Consider the following 18,420-nt stretch of genomic DNA (forward strand, 5'->3'; position numbering starts at 1 on the left):
AGATAAATATCTGTTTCCTTGCTGGGTTGTGTATGTTCAACTTTTAAATGTTATATTTGTTTCAGGCTAACCTGGCCAAGCAGGCAGGTCGGTTAGATATTGCCACAAAAGAGCTGAACAATGCCCAAGCACAGCTGGATGAAAAGCAGAAGGAATTGGATGTGGTGCAGGCATTGTATGATTCAGCCATGAAAGAAAAACAGGTAACTTAACTGTCAGCGAACCAAAGTGAAACGAATCATTGAACCTCTACCTCTACTACAGGGGTGGTAAGTGGTAAGGCTGAAGACCCAGATTTGATCTCCAGTGGAGGCACCTTGGTTCGTGTCCCAAGGTGGGCACATTGTGTAGTATCCCTGGAAAAGATACATAGATCCACATTGTCTCAGCTCACTCAGCTGTTAAATGGGTACAAGTGAGGGTGTGCTGGTGATATGAGTGTTTGTTCATTGCACCTAACAGCCACCATGGCCATATGATCACCAGGCAGTTGAAATAATTTTGTAAAGTATGATAGTGTCTTACGAACACGGATACTTAAATGGGCAATGATCCTGGATATGTACATTATACAAAGACACAATGAATATTACCGAAAACATTCAGTCATCAACAAGAGTTTGCTGCCATTATGTCCTTCTCTTGAAGAGAGAGAGACTCAACTGATAACGCTGAAAAAGTTACATTATATGAGGTGAACAATTTTGGATTTGTATATTCTTTCGACTAATGAGAGAGAAAGTTTAGTTTTATGCCACACTTAGCAATATTACAGCTATATGATGGTGGTCTGCAATGAATTGAGTCTTGGGCTGATAATCTAGCCATCAATGGCATGAGCTGCAGAGCATTATTCTATGCAATTGGGAGTCATGTGTCAACCAAGTCTGCGAGCATGACCACCCAATCCCATTAGTTGACAAGCATGGGTTACTGAAGAACTATTCTAACCTGTGATCCCTTTTGACTAGTAATATACTGCATCAGTAAACAATTTTAAAATACAGTGGAAGCTGTCAAAACCAGCATCTGTCCTATCCCGCAAGTTGTCAATATTGGAAACTGGATTATTTCTTCAGTCCCAATGAGTGCTGGTTTAGACAACCTCCACTGTAATTATTGTTTTTGAACATAAATGGCAGAAATACAGTTTTATAACGATAGTATAATGAATCTATTGATGTTATTCACTGCTGGAATATAGGAGCTGATGGATGATGCAGAGTCATGTCGAAGGAGAATGGTTGCAGCTTCAGCTCTTATCGGAGGTCTTGGAGGAGAAAAGACCAGATGGACATCTCAAAGCAAAGAGTTCAAGGCACAAATTGACAGGCAAGTCACATGTGTAGAGCTAGCTAGAGCTAGAATGTTGGAATAGATTTTTTTTAGAAAAAGGTATCTGTATCCCTAAGCTGAAGGTTTATGGTAATGTCTGTGTCTTTGATTCTATTTGTCTGAACCTATATTTGGCCATTGTTTGGGTAGTAGTCTAATCGGGTAAGTTTGAGCAAAAACTTAAAAATAGGGAACTGACACTTCGCATCACGGGTGTGTGTTGACATGTATGGGTTACTTACAAAACAATCTCTTTGACATAGTAGCCCATGAATAAATACATAACTTTATGTATAATATGACTAAATTGCAACTTTATTTCATTGTGATAGTTATTCATAATATTATCAGAAACACAATTTTCTTATCAATAATTGTGCATAATTCTTCTCATCAACAATATTTCTAATTATCAATCTTCTCTGCTAGCCCAAGCCATGACTGTCATTTTTTATTGGACATTGTTTTGTTTTTCTTTCCAATCTCCATTTAGTCCATTTAGGCATCTTGCAAAACAGTACAGAAATCACCATAACATAGACAAATTTGAAACCTACAGTTATTTAACATACGAACGAAAATATCTAGCACTTGCATCTTCTGCCAGTGTTTGTTTGATTATTTACTTTTTGCTAATATTAATAGATCATGACCATGTTCATGTTATGACCTACTTGGGGCTTTTTAGTTGTTTTTTTTTTCAGACTTGTCGGGGATGTGGTTCTGTGCACAGGCTTTCTTTCCTACTCAGGGCCATTCAACCAAGAATTCCGCACTAAACTTTTGACCAACTGGCAGAAAGAGATGTACAAGAGAAACATTCCATTCACTCATGACTTGAATGTCACCTCCATGCTGGTTGACACTGCTACTGTAAGTACAGCAATATCATGTGTATAATGTATTTACATCACTTATGTATCTTTGTATTTACAGAATGTCTATATTCAATCAATAGAATGGCATTAGCTAAATAACAGCTGATCCTCTATATATGAGGATTCCATTTCACATTCCATTTTAACCCTTCAGCCTTCTACTTTATTTTTATGGCTAGGACAAACTCCCTCGATGTTCATCCTTAGTATAGAACACTGATGACTTTATAACCATTTTATCTTGACTTTTTTCCTTCTATTGAAATGTTGTACAGAGTTAAAAAAAATCCCTCAAGCTCTGTATCCACATAATCAGTTTTGGAATGTCCTTGACCATATGTTTTTACATGCTGTTACACCTCAAACTGTTGTTGCATTGTGATTATCGATTACCTGTATCAATACATTTATGACCAAAATATTCAAGGCTTGTTTATACATCTCTTTTGGACAAATATTTAGAGGTACTTCCCCCAGGTACCAAGAAACGTGGACCAAGGTCATGGATAAAGTGTCAGAGATCTGAGATCATGTCATATGTCTGTTTGCTCACAATATTCTTTCTATTGATGCTATGGATTGAAAAAGAAAAATGTGGATTATATACCCTGGTGAAAATACTTTAAGAATACCAGACCAAGTTCTTCACTGATGAATTAGATTCCTCCTAATTTGAAACAAAATATAAGGAATATATGTTAGCATCCGAAACTTTGTCTAAATTTCAGTTTGGTATCTTTTTTTGTCTACATAACAGTTGTAATTACTGTAAGTAATAGCGATGAAATATGGTCATGAATTATCATGTGCTTTTACAAATAGTTACCACAATAAACCTATATTGGATTTTGGTGGAACAATATACTCTACCACATTCCTTTTTCAGATTGGAGAGTGGAATATCCAGGGTTTGCCCAATGATGACCTGTCTGTACAGAACGGCATCATCACAACAAAGGCCACCCGATACCCACTCCTGATTGATCCACAGGGGCAGGGCAAGAGCTGGATCAAAAACAGGGAGAAAGACCATGACCTGCAGGCAAGTGCTGCTGTAGAAGACAAGCAGTTGTTTCATCTGTTCTCTTGAGTTTGTTTTCACATTCTGCTTCCTGGCATTGTAAGCATCAACCTCACTGACCTATGTTCAGCTAGACGTATAATCATAATAGTAAGTAGATTTCTGAAGTGTTAAATTCAATGCTGGGCACATGCTCATACAGAGTTCCAGTTGCAGTCATATGATACTGAAAAAAGGTGAGAGTTGGAAAGAGTGGATTTCACACAGACCACTCCAGAAAAGGAACACAAGTAGTGTACCACTTTAGAGAGTATTGCTTTAATTGGTGATTGGTGACGTGCAATTGAAAGTGAATGATGTCTTTGATGTAGAGCCTCAAAGGAATTCTGGATTGGTCCCCAAAACCTATACTTTTTATAAGAGATGATTGGACCCGTGCATGGTCAGATAGCTTGATAGCTTGTCAGAACAACACATTGAGTAGCCAGGATTATATTTACAGACAGCTGCCATTTTTGGTTGAACAGTTGTGACAAATGTAGGGACGTGATTAGGTCAATCCAACCCAGGATCATAGATTTCTGTGTAACTCAAGCGATGCAACTTTTTGCAGTGGAACAGAGACAGCAAAGATGACTGGATCATCCACGGTCCCCATTGTCCCTGGCAATTGCAATCCAGTGTTCATGCTGCTAATATGTATGTTTCTGCATTACAGGACTAAGCTTAACCCATGTTAGAAGCCTCTTCATTTTGTACTGTTATATGATTTGCCAGTGAAACCTGGAAATGACCTCTGTGGAGGAATGAAGAAAAATGTCAAGCTTGAAAATTGTTTGTGGTAAAACAAATTTTACACATTAACAAACAATTCAGTTCCTGACTAACGAAACCTCATGATTATACTTCTTTTTAGTTATGTACATGTCATGGCAGTCAGGAACTAAAGGGGACATAGAGTATTTACAATATGAAATACAGGCAACAGGTTTACTTAAACCGGTTTAATTTTGCTTTCAACAAAATGAAAGTAATATGTTGCTCTGATTGATTACTCCTGCAGGTGACATCCCTCAATCACAAATATTTCCGAACTCATTTGGAAGATGCTCTGTCCTTGGGGCGACCTCTGTTGTTGGAGGATGTGGAGGAAGAACTTGACCCTGCGCTAGATAATGTTCTTGAAAAGAACTTTATCAAATCGGGATCTACTTACAAGGTATGTTCACATATAGGAAAGATTTTGTTACATGTTAACAAAATGTAAACAGTTCCTGTCCAGCCAACATTACAATGAAGTATGCGAAACATGCGTTTGTGAAAGGAGAGGGTCACTGTGCCATGATATGATCCACTACCTACTGGAAGTGGTGAAAGGTTTGAAAACTTTGTGCACATCATTCTTGTGATTCTAGCAGTAATCACTTTCTGTGCAATGATTCGGAAGCGTCTTGTTTCTGCTCGGACATTTGTGTACTAGTATCTGGTAAAAAGGGGACTGTGAAAAGAGTAGTAAACTCTGCAGGTATTTGAAACGCATGACTTATGTCGCACTCTAAATTGGGTAAAAAGGGTCAAGTCATTCATTCAGAACTATGTGAGGTTGCCTACAATGCCATTCGGTGCATGTGTACTATTTTGGACAGCACACACAGTGCACTGAAAAAGCCAGCGATGCTACTGGTATGTCTGTCGGTACCTTATGCTAAATAAATGACGACGGTAAATGCATTCCCATGATGGTTACAAGTACTGTCACAAGCCCAGGGAAAGTGCATACTCATACCGAGGGGAAAACTGAATTTGTTGATTTTGATAAATGCACAATTTGCCAGTACAATTAATACTGCTACACAGTAACCGAGACAATGCCAAAACTGACAAGCATTTTGAAAATGGCTTCTGGTGATTTTGGATATACAGGGAGTAAAGAAACACTGCGTAAATGTTTAAGAAAAATTGGTTTCAAATGGCAGAAAACTCGTTCAGGCAGACAGGCATCCTAATGGAAGACATCGCTGCATACTGTTTGAGATATCTCAGAATGATTCGCCAGTACGGTAAAGAGAACCATTCAGTTGTGTACATTGATGAAACATGGGTACAACACGGCCATCACACATCCCTAAGTGGTTGCATGAAAACTTTATTCCTAATCTGCCCCAAAACTCATTAGTTATAATGGACAATGCCCCTTACCGCAGCAAACAAATAGACAAAGCTCCAACAACTGCCCATCAGAAAGATGAAATCAAATTGTGACTACAAAAACATGATATACTGTTTACACATTCAATGTTGAAGAATGTTGAATTGCTTGCACTTGTGAAATCACGTCCGCGCAGCCCTATATATATCATGTCGATGAAATTTTGAAACTCGTGGACATACTGTTCTCTGATTCCCTCCTTAACACACCGATTTCAATGCCATAGAAATTTCAGCGATTTTTAAAAATTGGATTAGGTCCCAGAATTTAGATTTCAAAATGACTGCTGCACAGAGGGCTTTCGAAGAAGGATTGTCATCTATTGGCCAGAAGGAATGGTGAGACTGTTGCAGACACATGATGGAAATTGAGGATCATTACTGGCATCGAGAAAATGCCTTAGAGGATGAAATAAAAAAACGTGTCATTGAACTTGACGTCGATACTAATGACATTGATATCAGCTATATTTTTTATGAGTAGCTGATACAAGATACTTGCATGTAGCAAATAGCAGCTAAACTACCACTGAGCAGTCAAAGTACTAAGGTTTTTTTGTTTTATTTATTAGTACCCTGTTTTGAATTTACACAGCAGTTTCTCTCTTTACATACCTTTGGCCCCTTAATGATAAAATGGATTGCACTGGTATTCAGTTTCACAGCTTCAAATGACAGGTTGGCATTGTTCCTAAGTTCGTCTCACAGAAATAAGTATAACATTTAATTTTTGGTTGTCTATTTGAGGCCATTAACACGACTGTAGGTCTGCCATTTACAAGGTAAAGACAAATTGTGAGAGGAAGGTATCGAAACATATGAAGTGTTTTAAAAAGATCTATACACTTATGCCTATCAGCCCATGTTTGTTGGAATAGGTTATGCTGAGTATCAGATTATGAAAGTGTCTTATCTCACTTTTCATGTTCAACCTATAGGCTGCAGAGACAGTTGCTAATGTATACTTTCACTGGCATGGACAGAGGTCGAGTGAGAAGGTTTAATGTTCCGTACAAGATCATATGTTCTTTTAAAGCAAAGCACTTCACGGTGCAAACTCACTAAGTTGTCCCACAGTGTATATCTATCGTTTACAAGCACCTGAGTGTGTCAGATTATTGCATTGCTCCATGATATGACTGAAACATTGATGACTAAGAGATTTATCATTGACTGAGTACCCTTGGAAGATGCATTGTAATGAAATGATTATGTTGTGTAGAATTTGGATTGTTTTTGAAAGTTCATATTTTTTCCAAATTCAGAGGACAGTGACTGCATTCAGTACAGTAATATAAAACTAAATTTTAGGATTCTTCTTCCTCTTTGTTGGTCCTACTTACAGTGACATAGAAGGCCATGTGATGAAAAATAACGATTGGGAAATGAAGAGCAGAGTATTGGGCAACGCTAAACAGATTCATTGTGAAGATAAATGATCAAGCAACTATTCAGGGGTTTTTAATTTGTGAGATTTAGATTTTATGTACTTCTTTGATTGAAAATGTATTTATATTACCAAATTCATTTGCAGTTGTTGATATTGTAAATACTTCTTTTCACATTATGCAGAATGCACAAATAGTAGATTTTTGGAAGAAACAATAAGTCCTACCAGTTTTTCACTCAGTGCCTTTGACAATCAGGCTCATGTCTGACTGATACTGAGAATACAATGAATGTTTCAGGTGAAAGTTGGGGACAAGGAAGTTGATGTGATGAAAGGATTTTATCTCTACATCACCACAAAGCTTCCCAATCCATCATACACTCCTGAAGTAAGTAATTGTTACAAATGTAGTGAAATGTATAATTTCAATCTGTTGAAATACAGGTGGAACAAGAACCTTTTAGTCTTAAATATATTACACATGACAAGAAGATGTTTTTATGTCAGTCTCATATTGTTACGTAGAAAGTGAAAATAACAAAGTTTTAATTGTGATCCACAAGATTAAAATCTTCATCTCCTTGCAGTTTTTCCATTATCAGTTGCTTCCAGTATATGTGCTGGGCAAGAGGGAAGATATCCAGCAACCTGTTCTTCACAACTGAGTCAAATGGTTTATCAAATGATCTTATCATAATGGTATGGATCATTGTTCGTAACATCACTCACTGCAGTATCTGGGATTGACTCAATTATTTTAGGCATCTGTTACAATGTTCTAGGGAACAAAATCCATCGCTTGCAGTAATGTAGCTTATTAACAGTACATTGTATACTAACTTGTTTGTTTGATGTTGCAGGTGAGTGCAAAAACCTCCATCATTGACTTCACTGTCACCATGAAGGGTCTGGAAGACCAGCTGCTGGGCAGAGTTATCCTGACTGAAAAGAGTGTAAGAACACTGACAGAAACAGCATTCAAAATAACCGCCATTATGGAGGCCCAGCGCCAGTTGCTATTGTATCGGGCTGGCAGTTACAAATGTGTGCAGGCCCTTATGGTCTTCAGTAAATCATCTGTCAATTATTTTTCAACCATAGTGCTTCTCCATTTTTTTTTATTAACATTCGGGAATCATCCACGATCATATTACGATAGCTTACTTTCACCTCCTGGTATTTCAGTGCATTGGAGTAGGAATGTCAACACCAGCCTGACAAATACAAACTCCTCTGTGTGCAATAATTTTCGCTTGATTTTGTAGAAACAGTGTGAAACTGTTTACAGTTTTGCAAAATGTATATCTCTAAAAGTTCCTTTCCTTTTCATTAGTAATAAATAAAAATCTTCTTAGTATCCTATTCATTTCTAAGTCTCAAAATTCATTTTATGCGTTATATGTATTCACATGTTTATACTTTAGTGTAAATAGAAATTGTAGAGTTAGTTTAGAAACAAATATCTCTAAGGGTGCCCTTGACAAACATGGAAGAAGTTCAAATTTGTTTTTGCACAATTCAGCACTGTAGAATATTAATTTGTCATTATTTAGATAAAAATGTACAGAAACATTTGCATTTGCAATAATTATTAAGAGTATGTGTATTAATTTTAAAATATCAGTGCACAGAAACAGCTTACTGACATCCCATTTATGGAACTTGTGATGCCTGCAGAACAATAGTTGTGGCGCTGATAACTGAAGTGATGATATAGTACCCTACAAGAAGCCCTGAACTTTGCTCTCTCAGTAGAGTTTCAAGGTTTCATGTGATCGATGAGCTTATCATGCCTACAGATGGTATACTCATTGATGCCTACCGATACCAGACTTGGAAATTGATAAATGCTTACAGATAAAAGTAATAGAGTCAGTGGGTCCTCCCTTGATTGATATCTTAGCACACCTTAAATATAATTCCTGGTAAGATATCGGCATTGGCTAGAAATAATGTAATTTGAGTGATCCTATTGTTGACCATTTATATTGTTTTTCACTACTATGGTGTTACCTGTTCCTGCTACAGGAACTGGAAGCAGAGCGAGCACAACTCTTGGTTGATGTAACAGCGAACAAACGTAAGATGCAGGAACTGGAAGATAATCTACTGTTCAAGCTAACAAGCACAAAGGTACCTTCACTAAGTGTGTCAAAATTTCATTAAGATAAATAATAAACATGATAAAAACATATATTCCAACTTGTTCTGTTGTACCCTGTCCCACATCCTACATTTGCAAGAACACCATCGTACAAGAGGACCAACACATAGGTAGCTGACACAATCCTTCACTTAGTGCTCTGTAGACTCACCTTCCATTCTACATGTCCAAGAGGACCAACACATAGGTTAGCTGACACAATCCTTCACTTAGTGCTCTGTAGACTCACCTCGCATTCTACATGTCCAAGAGGACAACACATAGGTAGCTGACACAATCCTTTACTTAGTGCTCTGTAGACTCACCTCGCATTCTACATGTCCAAGAGGACCAACACATAGGTAGCTGACACAATCCTTCACTTAGTGCTCTGTAGACTCACCTCGCATTCTACATGTACAAGAGGAAAACACATAGGTAGCTGACACAGTCCTTTACTTAGTGCTCTGTAGACTCACCTCGCATTCTACATGTCCAAGAGGACAACACATAGGTAGCTGACACAATCCTTTACTTAGTGCTCTGTAGACTCACCTCCCATTCTACATGTCCAAGAGGACCAACACATAGGTAGCTGACACAATCCTTTACTTAGTGCTCTGTAGACTCACCTTCCATTCTACATGTCCAAGAGGACCAACACATAGGTAGCTGACACAATCCTTTACTTAGTGCTCTGTAGACTCACCTCCCATTCTACATGTACAAGAGGACCAACAGATAGGTTGCTGACACAATCCTTCACTTAGTGCTCTGTAGACTCACCTCGCATTCTACATGTACAAGAGGACCAGCACACAGGTAACTGGCAACATCCTTTACTTTGTGCTCTGTAAACTCACCTCGCATTCTACATGTACAAGAGGACCAGCACACAGGTAACTGGCAATATCCTTGACTTTGTGCCCTATAAGCTCACCTCCCATTCTACATGTACAAGAGAACCAGCACACAGGTAGCTGGCACCATCCTGCACTTTGAACACACCTCCATTCTACGTTGTGTCATATGGGGCTCTATGATAAATGAAAAGTTTAAGTAAGGGAATATTGTTTTATGTCATTTTCAGCAATATTTCTGCAATATCACTGCAGGGAACAGCAGAAATGGCCTTCACCAATCGTACCCAAAATGACAAGCAAGTTTAAGTCTTTCTCTGGTTCTTATTAACAAGTTGTATCCTACTCAGCTCTTTCTTAGATGATGAGTCTGTCATACTAATGCATATATATAGGGCTCTCAAGTAAATGACAAATCCCTCATATAGGTGTTTCTAAATGTGTTGTGTCCTGGGTACTTTAGCAGATAATGAATTTCTCATGCAAGTGCTTACAATTGAGATGTATCCTACAGGGCTCTCTAGTAGATGACGAGTCTCTCATAGAAGTGCTGTCAGTCACGAAGATCACTGCTGCTGAGGTCAGTGAAAAGCTGGCAGTGGCCGCAGAGACAGAAATCAAGATTAATGAAGCTAGAGAAGAATTCAGACCAGGTTTGTTTGTCAGTTAATTTCTTCACCAGCTTCACCTGCAGTGCAACTTTGATAATATATATGTGAAGGAATGCATCTCATCTGACACAATCACCCATCTTAATAATTACAAAGTAAAACAACTCACTGAAAAGCCTGGAAGTCTCAGTCCTTATGATGACTTTTACATTAGACAAACTGACTTGTCACTAGCTATCATGTGCAAAGTTGCATCCTTGCTTTGGTGTTCTTGTGCAAGAGACTCAGACAGATCAAAGAAACATGTGCACTCGTTTTTACAAAATAAGATTTTGTATCTAAGCCCATGTTATTTCACTATGAACAAAAAGAACAGTGGGTGACAATCTGAGAATGAACATTTTCTGTGACGTGAAACACATGCAAAATCAGGTCATGTATTCAGCTGTCCCTGCATCTTGAAAGGGCTAATATGAGATGAACAGGCACACTGAATTAGTGACAGCATGTATACTACCATATGGTGCAGATAGGTGTATAGCTAGAATATTCCCAGGTGCAGAGTTCAACTAAGAACAAAACATAATATGAAGAATCAAATATTAACTGCAGCATCCTGCAGATACTTAGTAAAAGTGTTCTCACATCAGAAGCAAATCCAAAAGTAATTGGGTGATGACATTATAAATCTGATCATGTATCTATCTGATGTTTTGCATAGTTACAGTTTTCATGTGTAGATGTTTTTGAATATTTCAGTGGCAAACAGGGGAAGTAACCTGTACTTCCTGATTTGTGACATGAGTATCATCAACTGTATGTATCAGATCTCCCTCAACCAGTTCCTGGGCATCTTTGACATTTCTATGGCCAGGTCAGTTACAGTAAAGGTCTGTCAGGGTTATTCCACCATGTAATACCAACTGCATGTTCTAGTTTACTCTTAACCAGTTCTTTGGCATCTTTGATGTTTCAATGATGAGACTATTCATAATGAACCACCCAAGCATCATGACAAACAATAGCTTTTCAAAACTTGTAATATCACAACTGTCTTTTTTCATCCTTTCAGATCTGAGAAGAGTCCTGTTCCCTCTAAGAGAATCCATACTATCATTGATTACTTGACATTTGAAGCCTTCCGCTACACATGCAGAGGATTGTATGAGGAACACAAGTTTCTCTTCACCTTGTTAATGACCCTAAAGATAGATATACAGTATGGCAAAGTAAGGAATGAGGAGTTTCAGACATTCATCAAAGGTAAGTCATAACTGACAGATGGTATATTTTATTGAGTATTTTTCCTTATGTTATTTACTTTCACAATAGTCATAAGATAACAACTATCCCCTGATAATGTGTTATATGATACAAAGGAGGTCATGATTTAGTGAATCTTTTGAAATTTAGGGACTTGAAAATATTAATCTTACTGGAAGTATACATGTAAAATTCCTACAAATTCAGCTGGTCTTTATCATTTAACACCAAATTTTGAAAATTTACAGCAAAGAATACTGATATAGATAGTAACACAAAACAACACACTCTCAAATACCTATTTTTTGTGTAGTTTGTTGTTGATTTTTCAATCTGAGAAAATCATGTCTATCACAACTTACTCAATCACTGATAGTGCACAGTGCCATGTGTCAATGTGATTGTGTGTTCCAGTTTGTCATCAAAGAAAATCACTCATAACAACACTGATTACAGCATCTAATAAATGCTAACTGTAATAGGAAAACTCCTTAAAATTTGTCACCTATAACATTTCATTATGTGAACAATATTCTTCTGAACTCAAATTTACCTCATGATGTTTTGAGTAAGATCAGTCCAATGTTATGTGTAAGATCAGTCCCTGTCTGTTTACAGCAATTACTGTTCTGATATTTGTAACTGATTGTTGAAAGGTGGGGCTGCTCTTGATCTGAATGCTGTTCAGCCCAAGCCCTGCAAGTGGATATCTGACATGACATGGCTAAACCTGGTGCAGCTAAGTTCCCTTCAGCAGTTCTCTGAGATTCTTAATCAGGTGTGTCTGATTACTAAATCTGTGACAACATGGTGGTGTTATTAGAACATGCATGTGTTTACTTTTCATGCACAAATGGGCGCCAAACAACCAGTTGTGTATATACTGAAGATGCACACAGATGTATTATTTAGAAGAGACCATCACGCAGTCTAGGAACATTTTACCAGATAATATGAAATGTAGTTTGTTGTTTTGCAACAAACATCATATTGTTTTCTGTCAATATTTGTATGCCAAAGTTTGATAAGTGTTCGCATAATAAATTCAGTGAAACAATACTGTTCCACTTCACTTATTTAACAGCGTATATTTTACTTGAAATAAGATAGAGTGATGGACAGACAGAAGTCAGTACAGCAGGGCCACAATATTCAACCTAATTTCATACAGGGACACTACTTCTCTGTGAAATCTGTTTTGGAGACACACATACATTAATGGTCCCTAGCAACAAATGCTGTTTGATGATGATAGATCAGGTGATCAGGTTCAATGACTGGTGATATACTGACATGTCATCGATAGTGCTCCTAATATTAATGATTACTTTGTAAGGCAAAGATTGCTTACAGACTGCCATAATTTAGCTTGAGTTGTTGGACTATGGGTGTTAACAAGAGGAAAAAATTTCCAGGTTCCAAGGAATGAAAAAGGCTGGAAGTCTTGGTTTGACTCTGACACTCCCGAGGAAGAACAGATGCCTGATGGCTACAGCTCCTCACTAGATGCCTTTCGTAAACTGATGCTCATAAGGTATGTTCTTGTCAGTGCCCGTGACTCAAATGGCTTGTAGACAAGCCATATGGCTTGTAGACTTTTCAAATTGATTTCTAACCCTGTTGCAATGTTACAAAAAGTAGAACAGGATGCAAATGAAACAATTACCAATTTTGAGTTTGGATATATAATATTAATTCTCATTATATTGTGATTGTAGGTCATGGTGTCCAGATCGTACCATTGCCCAAGCAAGGAAGTATGTGAGTGATTCAATGGGAGCCCGGTATGCTGAGTCTGTGATACTGAACCTAGAGGCTACTTGGGGGGAGAGTGAACCCTCCATTCCACTCATCTGCCTACTTTCCATGGGTTCTGATCCAACCAACCAGATTGAGTACCTGTCAAAGAAGCTGCAAGTTGGTGAGTGAACTAATTCCCTTTCGTAACTATATATACCTCCCTTGAAGCAATACTATGACAACAAATTCTTCCTCCAATAATGTTAATTTTTTTGTAATAAGCATCTATGAAACCAATTCTGCAAAGAAATAGAAATTTCACAGGCTTTTTCTCACTAACAATAACTACTGAAAGTGTTCAAGAGGTTTTGAAAATGCAATTTATGGGATCACTTTTTCAAGCTTTTGCTCAAAACGTCATAAAAAATATTGTAATTGGAAGTAAGCCTTTACATACATGTTGATCAGGGATTGAGATAAACAACTTTTTTTACCATGGGCCATTTTCAGGATTATTAGCCATTTTCTGAATTTACATTGTGATACTGCCCTTTTATCAATAGTAATCTTCAAAATTTTAATGGCCCATTGTAAACTTTATAATGGCCCATGCCCCCAGCCTTTCCCAATCCCTCTTGTTCATTCTGGTTTACATTTTAGCCTTGTTTAGAGAAGTGCACTTTAGTCAGTTTGTTTTTCATTGTTTGAGCTTTGAATTGTCTTCCACCTTTGCATCATGCTCTCAAATTGTCTCAAACCGCATTTCTTGGTATTATAAACATATTTTACTCAGACAATACTGTAACAATGATGCAGAAAATTCATAAGCTACAGATAACAACACCTGAAATTTGAAAAAGTTGTCTATTGCCTACTCTGCCATTTGGTATAGGTGCAGTTATTAGTGGGATGTATTCGATGTTCTGTTAACCTCCTGAAATTGACTGACCGAGGGAACTGAATTTTTCGAATACGTTTCTCCCTATGATGTCACTGAAGTCTGGTGCCAAAGCATAAAAACTTTGTAACATTTATGAATTACAAATCATTGTGATTCGTGGAAACTGACTGACCGAGGGAACTGAATTTTTCGAATACGTTTCTCCCTATGATGTCATTGAAGTCTGGTGCCAAAGCATAAAAACTTTGTAACATTTATGATTTACGAATCATTGTGATTCGAGACAGACCAGGCTGATGAGCCATGTTAATCACAGCGGTCAAACCTGGACTGGTTTTGAGGAGAGATCAAAGGACTCATGAAAAAATGGGCCAGGATAATTAACTTAAAGTAGTAATATTTTCACACCATACTTTTAGGAGAATATCTCAAGTTCATTTGGTGATGGTTTGGACCATATATTTTGTTAAATTTCAGATTTCCGTGCCATTTCAATGGGACAGGGTCAAGAGGTTCATGCCAGGAAGCTTGTCAATCAGTTCATGCAGAATGTACGTAAGATTGGGTTCCCAGTCGCTGTCAGAGTGGACAGAGCAAATGGACAGTATATGGGGATATATTTAGTTTTCAACTAATGTAAAAATTACCAATTTGGAGTTAATAAGTTCCTTCTTCATGATTTCTATAATTTGTTTGGCATCATGGAGGTAACCTTTTTGACTGATACAAGGACAATCAAATACAAAAGGGTATTAATAGTTAGTTTTATGGCATTGAATGCAAAAGAGAAATTCAAGAACATCCCAATTTGGACCAAGTTTTTGCAGTTTGTCTGCCAGGTATAGTTTTGAATCATGTAGAAAACCATGGAACTTTTATGTAATTATCTTTCAACATACATTCAGAATAGTTTTACCCAACAAATAACCTACGATGTTCTGGATGTGTTTAGGGTGGATGGGCCTTGCTGCAGAACTGTCACTTGGGGCTGGGCTTTATGGAGGAACTGATTGACATCTTGGCTGAGGCAACTCAGATGCATGAGCAGTTTCGTGTGTGGATCACAACTGAAGTACATCCTCACTTCCCAATCAGTTTGTTGCAGGTAATGTCATAGGATACAGATATATTGTTACACAATGAATTTTTTTGGTAACTGATGGAACACACCAATCTGTAGCTTCATTGAAATTAATTGTACTAGCCATGACCTTGGGTAGGTTTTTTCTGGCTCAGGACATCTTTAACTGTGGGGAAAGTTGTTCAGGCTTTGGAACAGTGTTCAAAATAATCACTGCCCAGTTGTTATCATTGCAAGCTGTCAGTTTGAAAAATTTGCTGGCCCTTGTGGCCTTCAGTATCTGTCAATTTATTTTTCAACGAAAATCTTTCCCATATTTCCCCCAGAATGATCCATGATCCATCATGTTACAATAATTTAGCATTTCACTTCCTTATAATTCAGTCATTAACAACTATAAACTTCTGTGTGTGCCATTGACTTTGCTATGATTCATTTGGTAGAAGTAGTGTGAAACTGTGTACATTGCATTTTTTTGTTTTTACTGGTTTGCAATAAATGGGCCTGCAGATTTTATTCATGGCCGGTAGTTTTTAAAGCCCATGAACAGCATCAGATGGCAAATGTCAAGTTAAAGTCTTTGCAAACACTGTTTTGGATACCTTCTCCTCTGACCACATGAAACATTGTTTGTATTGTTGTTGAGACAGTTGTAATGAAAAACATCCCTTCACATTGCATTGACAGCTCTCAATCAAGTTCACCAATGAGCCTCCACAGGGTATCAAGGCTGGTTTGAAGAGAACTTATGCTGGTATCACTCAAGACTTCCTTGATGTGTCTAGTCTTCCTCAGTGGAAACCTATTCTCTATGGCGTGTCTTTCCTTCACACTGTTGTACAGGTAATATATTTTTGCTCATTAAAGAATCAAGCTACAAAAGGAGAGAAGTTTTTTGGTCATTGAGTTCAAATTGTGTTCATCGTATTTGGATTATCCCAATTCTACTTTGTGTAACCAAATAAATTGTACCCACACAATCTAAATTGAGTATTTTGACATTTTCCAATAATTTGAGAAGTTTGATAAAGATTAAATGTTGGCTTTCATTATTGTTATTTATATTTCATATGCAGTGTTAGAAATGACAAACTGGACTGCAGGTTGTCCTGAGCTTTAACAAAAATTTAAATTGAGTTTTCTTTGCATAAATATTTGCATAATTTATGCAGATACATAGCTTGTTTGCATGTCTGAATTAGGCAGTCACCATAACCAATACAACTTGGAATCATACTCCAATATGTTTGATAATGAAGTCACTAATGACATCTGTGCATTGCGATTCCATGATTTTACAAGATAGAATTAATTTATCAGATATTTCAATGTGGTACAAAAAATCAATTTAACATGGAGTAGATTGTATTAAAGTATTAGCCATGTGTCATTAGTTCAGAAGCATAATTCTTATCAGGCGTTCACAAAAATGTGTAAATAGGAATAAATTAAGGAATATGTAAATTGTAATAGAATTACTTTTGCCTTTACAGTGTGTGCAACTCAGAGTCTTTTTTAAGTCTCTTACCCATTGAAAACTTTAGCTGTTGGAATGATGACAGTTACATGATATATACTTCTTCAGGAAAGAAGAAAGTTTGGTCCACTAGGTTGGAATATACCATACGAGTTCAACACAGCTGACTGGACAGCGAGTGTGCAGTTTGTACAGAATCATCTGGATGATATTGATATCAAAAAGGTAGGAATTTATAGAGAATGCATACTCATTACCCTGTGCATGTAACCAATCTTTGACATAGAATTATCACTCCTTGGGAGTTCCTTTCAGTCAACTGTTGAAAAGTGTGACTTAATGCTGCATCTGAAATTTAATGTTTCTAAGTCTGTCATTACGGATGTGAACATGCTTTTCTGCTTGTCACTTAAGGGTGTCTCATGGACCACCCTACGCTACATGCTAGGAGAGGTACAGTATGGGGGCAGAGTCACAGATGACTATGACAAGAGACTACTCAACACTTTTGCCAGAGTAAGTGCAAGAGGTTTATAATTAATCTGCCAGTATGATCCTTTCATGCATGAAAACATTCGGTTCACAAAATTAAATATACAGTCAGGCCGCGTTAGTCCGGACCCCGACAATCCGATTCCTGCGATATCCGAACAATAGCTAACTGTAACCAATCTTGTTTACTATGTAAACTCATTGCCTGTTGATTCAGTAATCCGGTGCTTCACTCTCCATATCCGAACGTTAATCAGCGGTAACAGATTAGCTAATTACACATAGTTTTCCTTCATTAATCCGGCGGTACATCAAAAAGGTTCGGATAATCCCTTCACAACATGAGCCCCATTCGGTGGTAATTTTTAAGTGACACTTGCGAGTTGAAGATGTCGTTAGTTTGTGATTTTGATCAATTAGTAGGTCTCACTTTTGGTTAGTTGGAGTAATACCTGTCATGCTTACTTCCTGAATAAAACACTGATCGTGTCAAAATGAGATCACCTGACGCCTGTCAGTCATAATGGCAAGTTCCTCCCCTAGGCGTAAAAGATGTGAAATTACTGCAGCACAAAAAAAAGAGAAAACCCTGAAGCCAATTTTGATCTTACGTGTAAACATTTTGGTCAAGAATTCAGATAGTCTATCGGCAAGAGCACAATTTCGGACATTGGATATGTTTTGTGAATGGCTGTGATCATTTGACAAACAGATGCAATCACGTGGTTGACACGTGATCTTACTTCGTGACAATGCTGCCAGTCACAAGTGTGCCAATGTCAAACTGACCAACGTGAAAGTTGATTTCTTGCCCCTAAACACCACATCGCACATTCAGCCAACTTGTATACATTCGTATGTTTTTGTATTGTCATGTCAAAGGGAAGTAAACCTACTGTATTTGTGTTCATAGTTCGTTTCAGTAGTCCGTATGCTTCACTATCTGAATGTTTTTGATGAAAAACAGAAGTGTTCGGATTAACGCGGCCTGACTGTAGATTTCTTTTTTCTAGAACAGGG

General features: G+C 37.5%; 1 protein-coding gene across 1 annotated transcript in view; it reads left to right on the forward strand.

Annotated features, from left to right (window-relative positions):
- LOC137288676 (dynein axonemal heavy chain 8-like) overlaps window positions 1–18,420 on the forward strand; it is a 107,962-nt gene that overhangs the window by 73,993 nt on the left and 15,549 nt on the right. Inside the window, exons 65-83 of the mRNA XM_067820804.1 lie at window positions 66–203; window positions 1,205–1,332; window positions 2,040–2,208; window positions 3,100–3,255; window positions 4,298–4,453; window positions 7,131–7,220; window positions 7,693–7,785; window positions 8,861–8,965; window positions 10,350–10,488; window positions 11,206–11,320; window positions 11,519–11,709; window positions 12,366–12,487; window positions 13,125–13,243; window positions 13,428–13,630; window positions 14,828–14,901; window positions 15,303–15,455; window positions 16,119–16,274; window positions 17,017–17,133; window positions 17,323–17,424. Of these exons, the coding sequence (XP_067676905.1) occupies window positions 66–203; window positions 1,205–1,332; window positions 2,040–2,208; window positions 3,100–3,255; window positions 4,298–4,453; window positions 7,131–7,220; window positions 7,693–7,785; window positions 8,861–8,965; window positions 10,350–10,488; window positions 11,206–11,320; window positions 11,519–11,709; window positions 12,366–12,487; window positions 13,125–13,243; window positions 13,428–13,630; window positions 14,828–14,901; window positions 15,303–15,455; window positions 16,119–16,274; window positions 17,017–17,133; window positions 17,323–17,424 (2,526 nt within the window). The remainder of the gene's footprint in view (window positions 1–65; window positions 204–1,204; window positions 1,333–2,039; window positions 2,209–3,099; window positions 3,256–4,297; window positions 4,454–7,130; window positions 7,221–7,692; window positions 7,786–8,860; window positions 8,966–10,349; window positions 10,489–11,205; window positions 11,321–11,518; window positions 11,710–12,365; window positions 12,488–13,124; window positions 13,244–13,427; window positions 13,631–14,827; window positions 14,902–15,302; window positions 15,456–16,118; window positions 16,275–17,016; window positions 17,134–17,322; window positions 17,425–18,420) is intronic.

The sequence above is a fragment of the Haliotis asinina genome, chromosome 1 (genome assembly GCF_037392515.1).
Source record: "Haliotis asinina isolate JCU_RB_2024 chromosome 1, JCU_Hal_asi_v2, whole genome shotgun sequence".
In the NCBI taxonomy this organism is placed as follows: Eukaryota; Metazoa; Mollusca; class Gastropoda; order Lepetellida; family Haliotidae; genus Haliotis; species Haliotis asinina.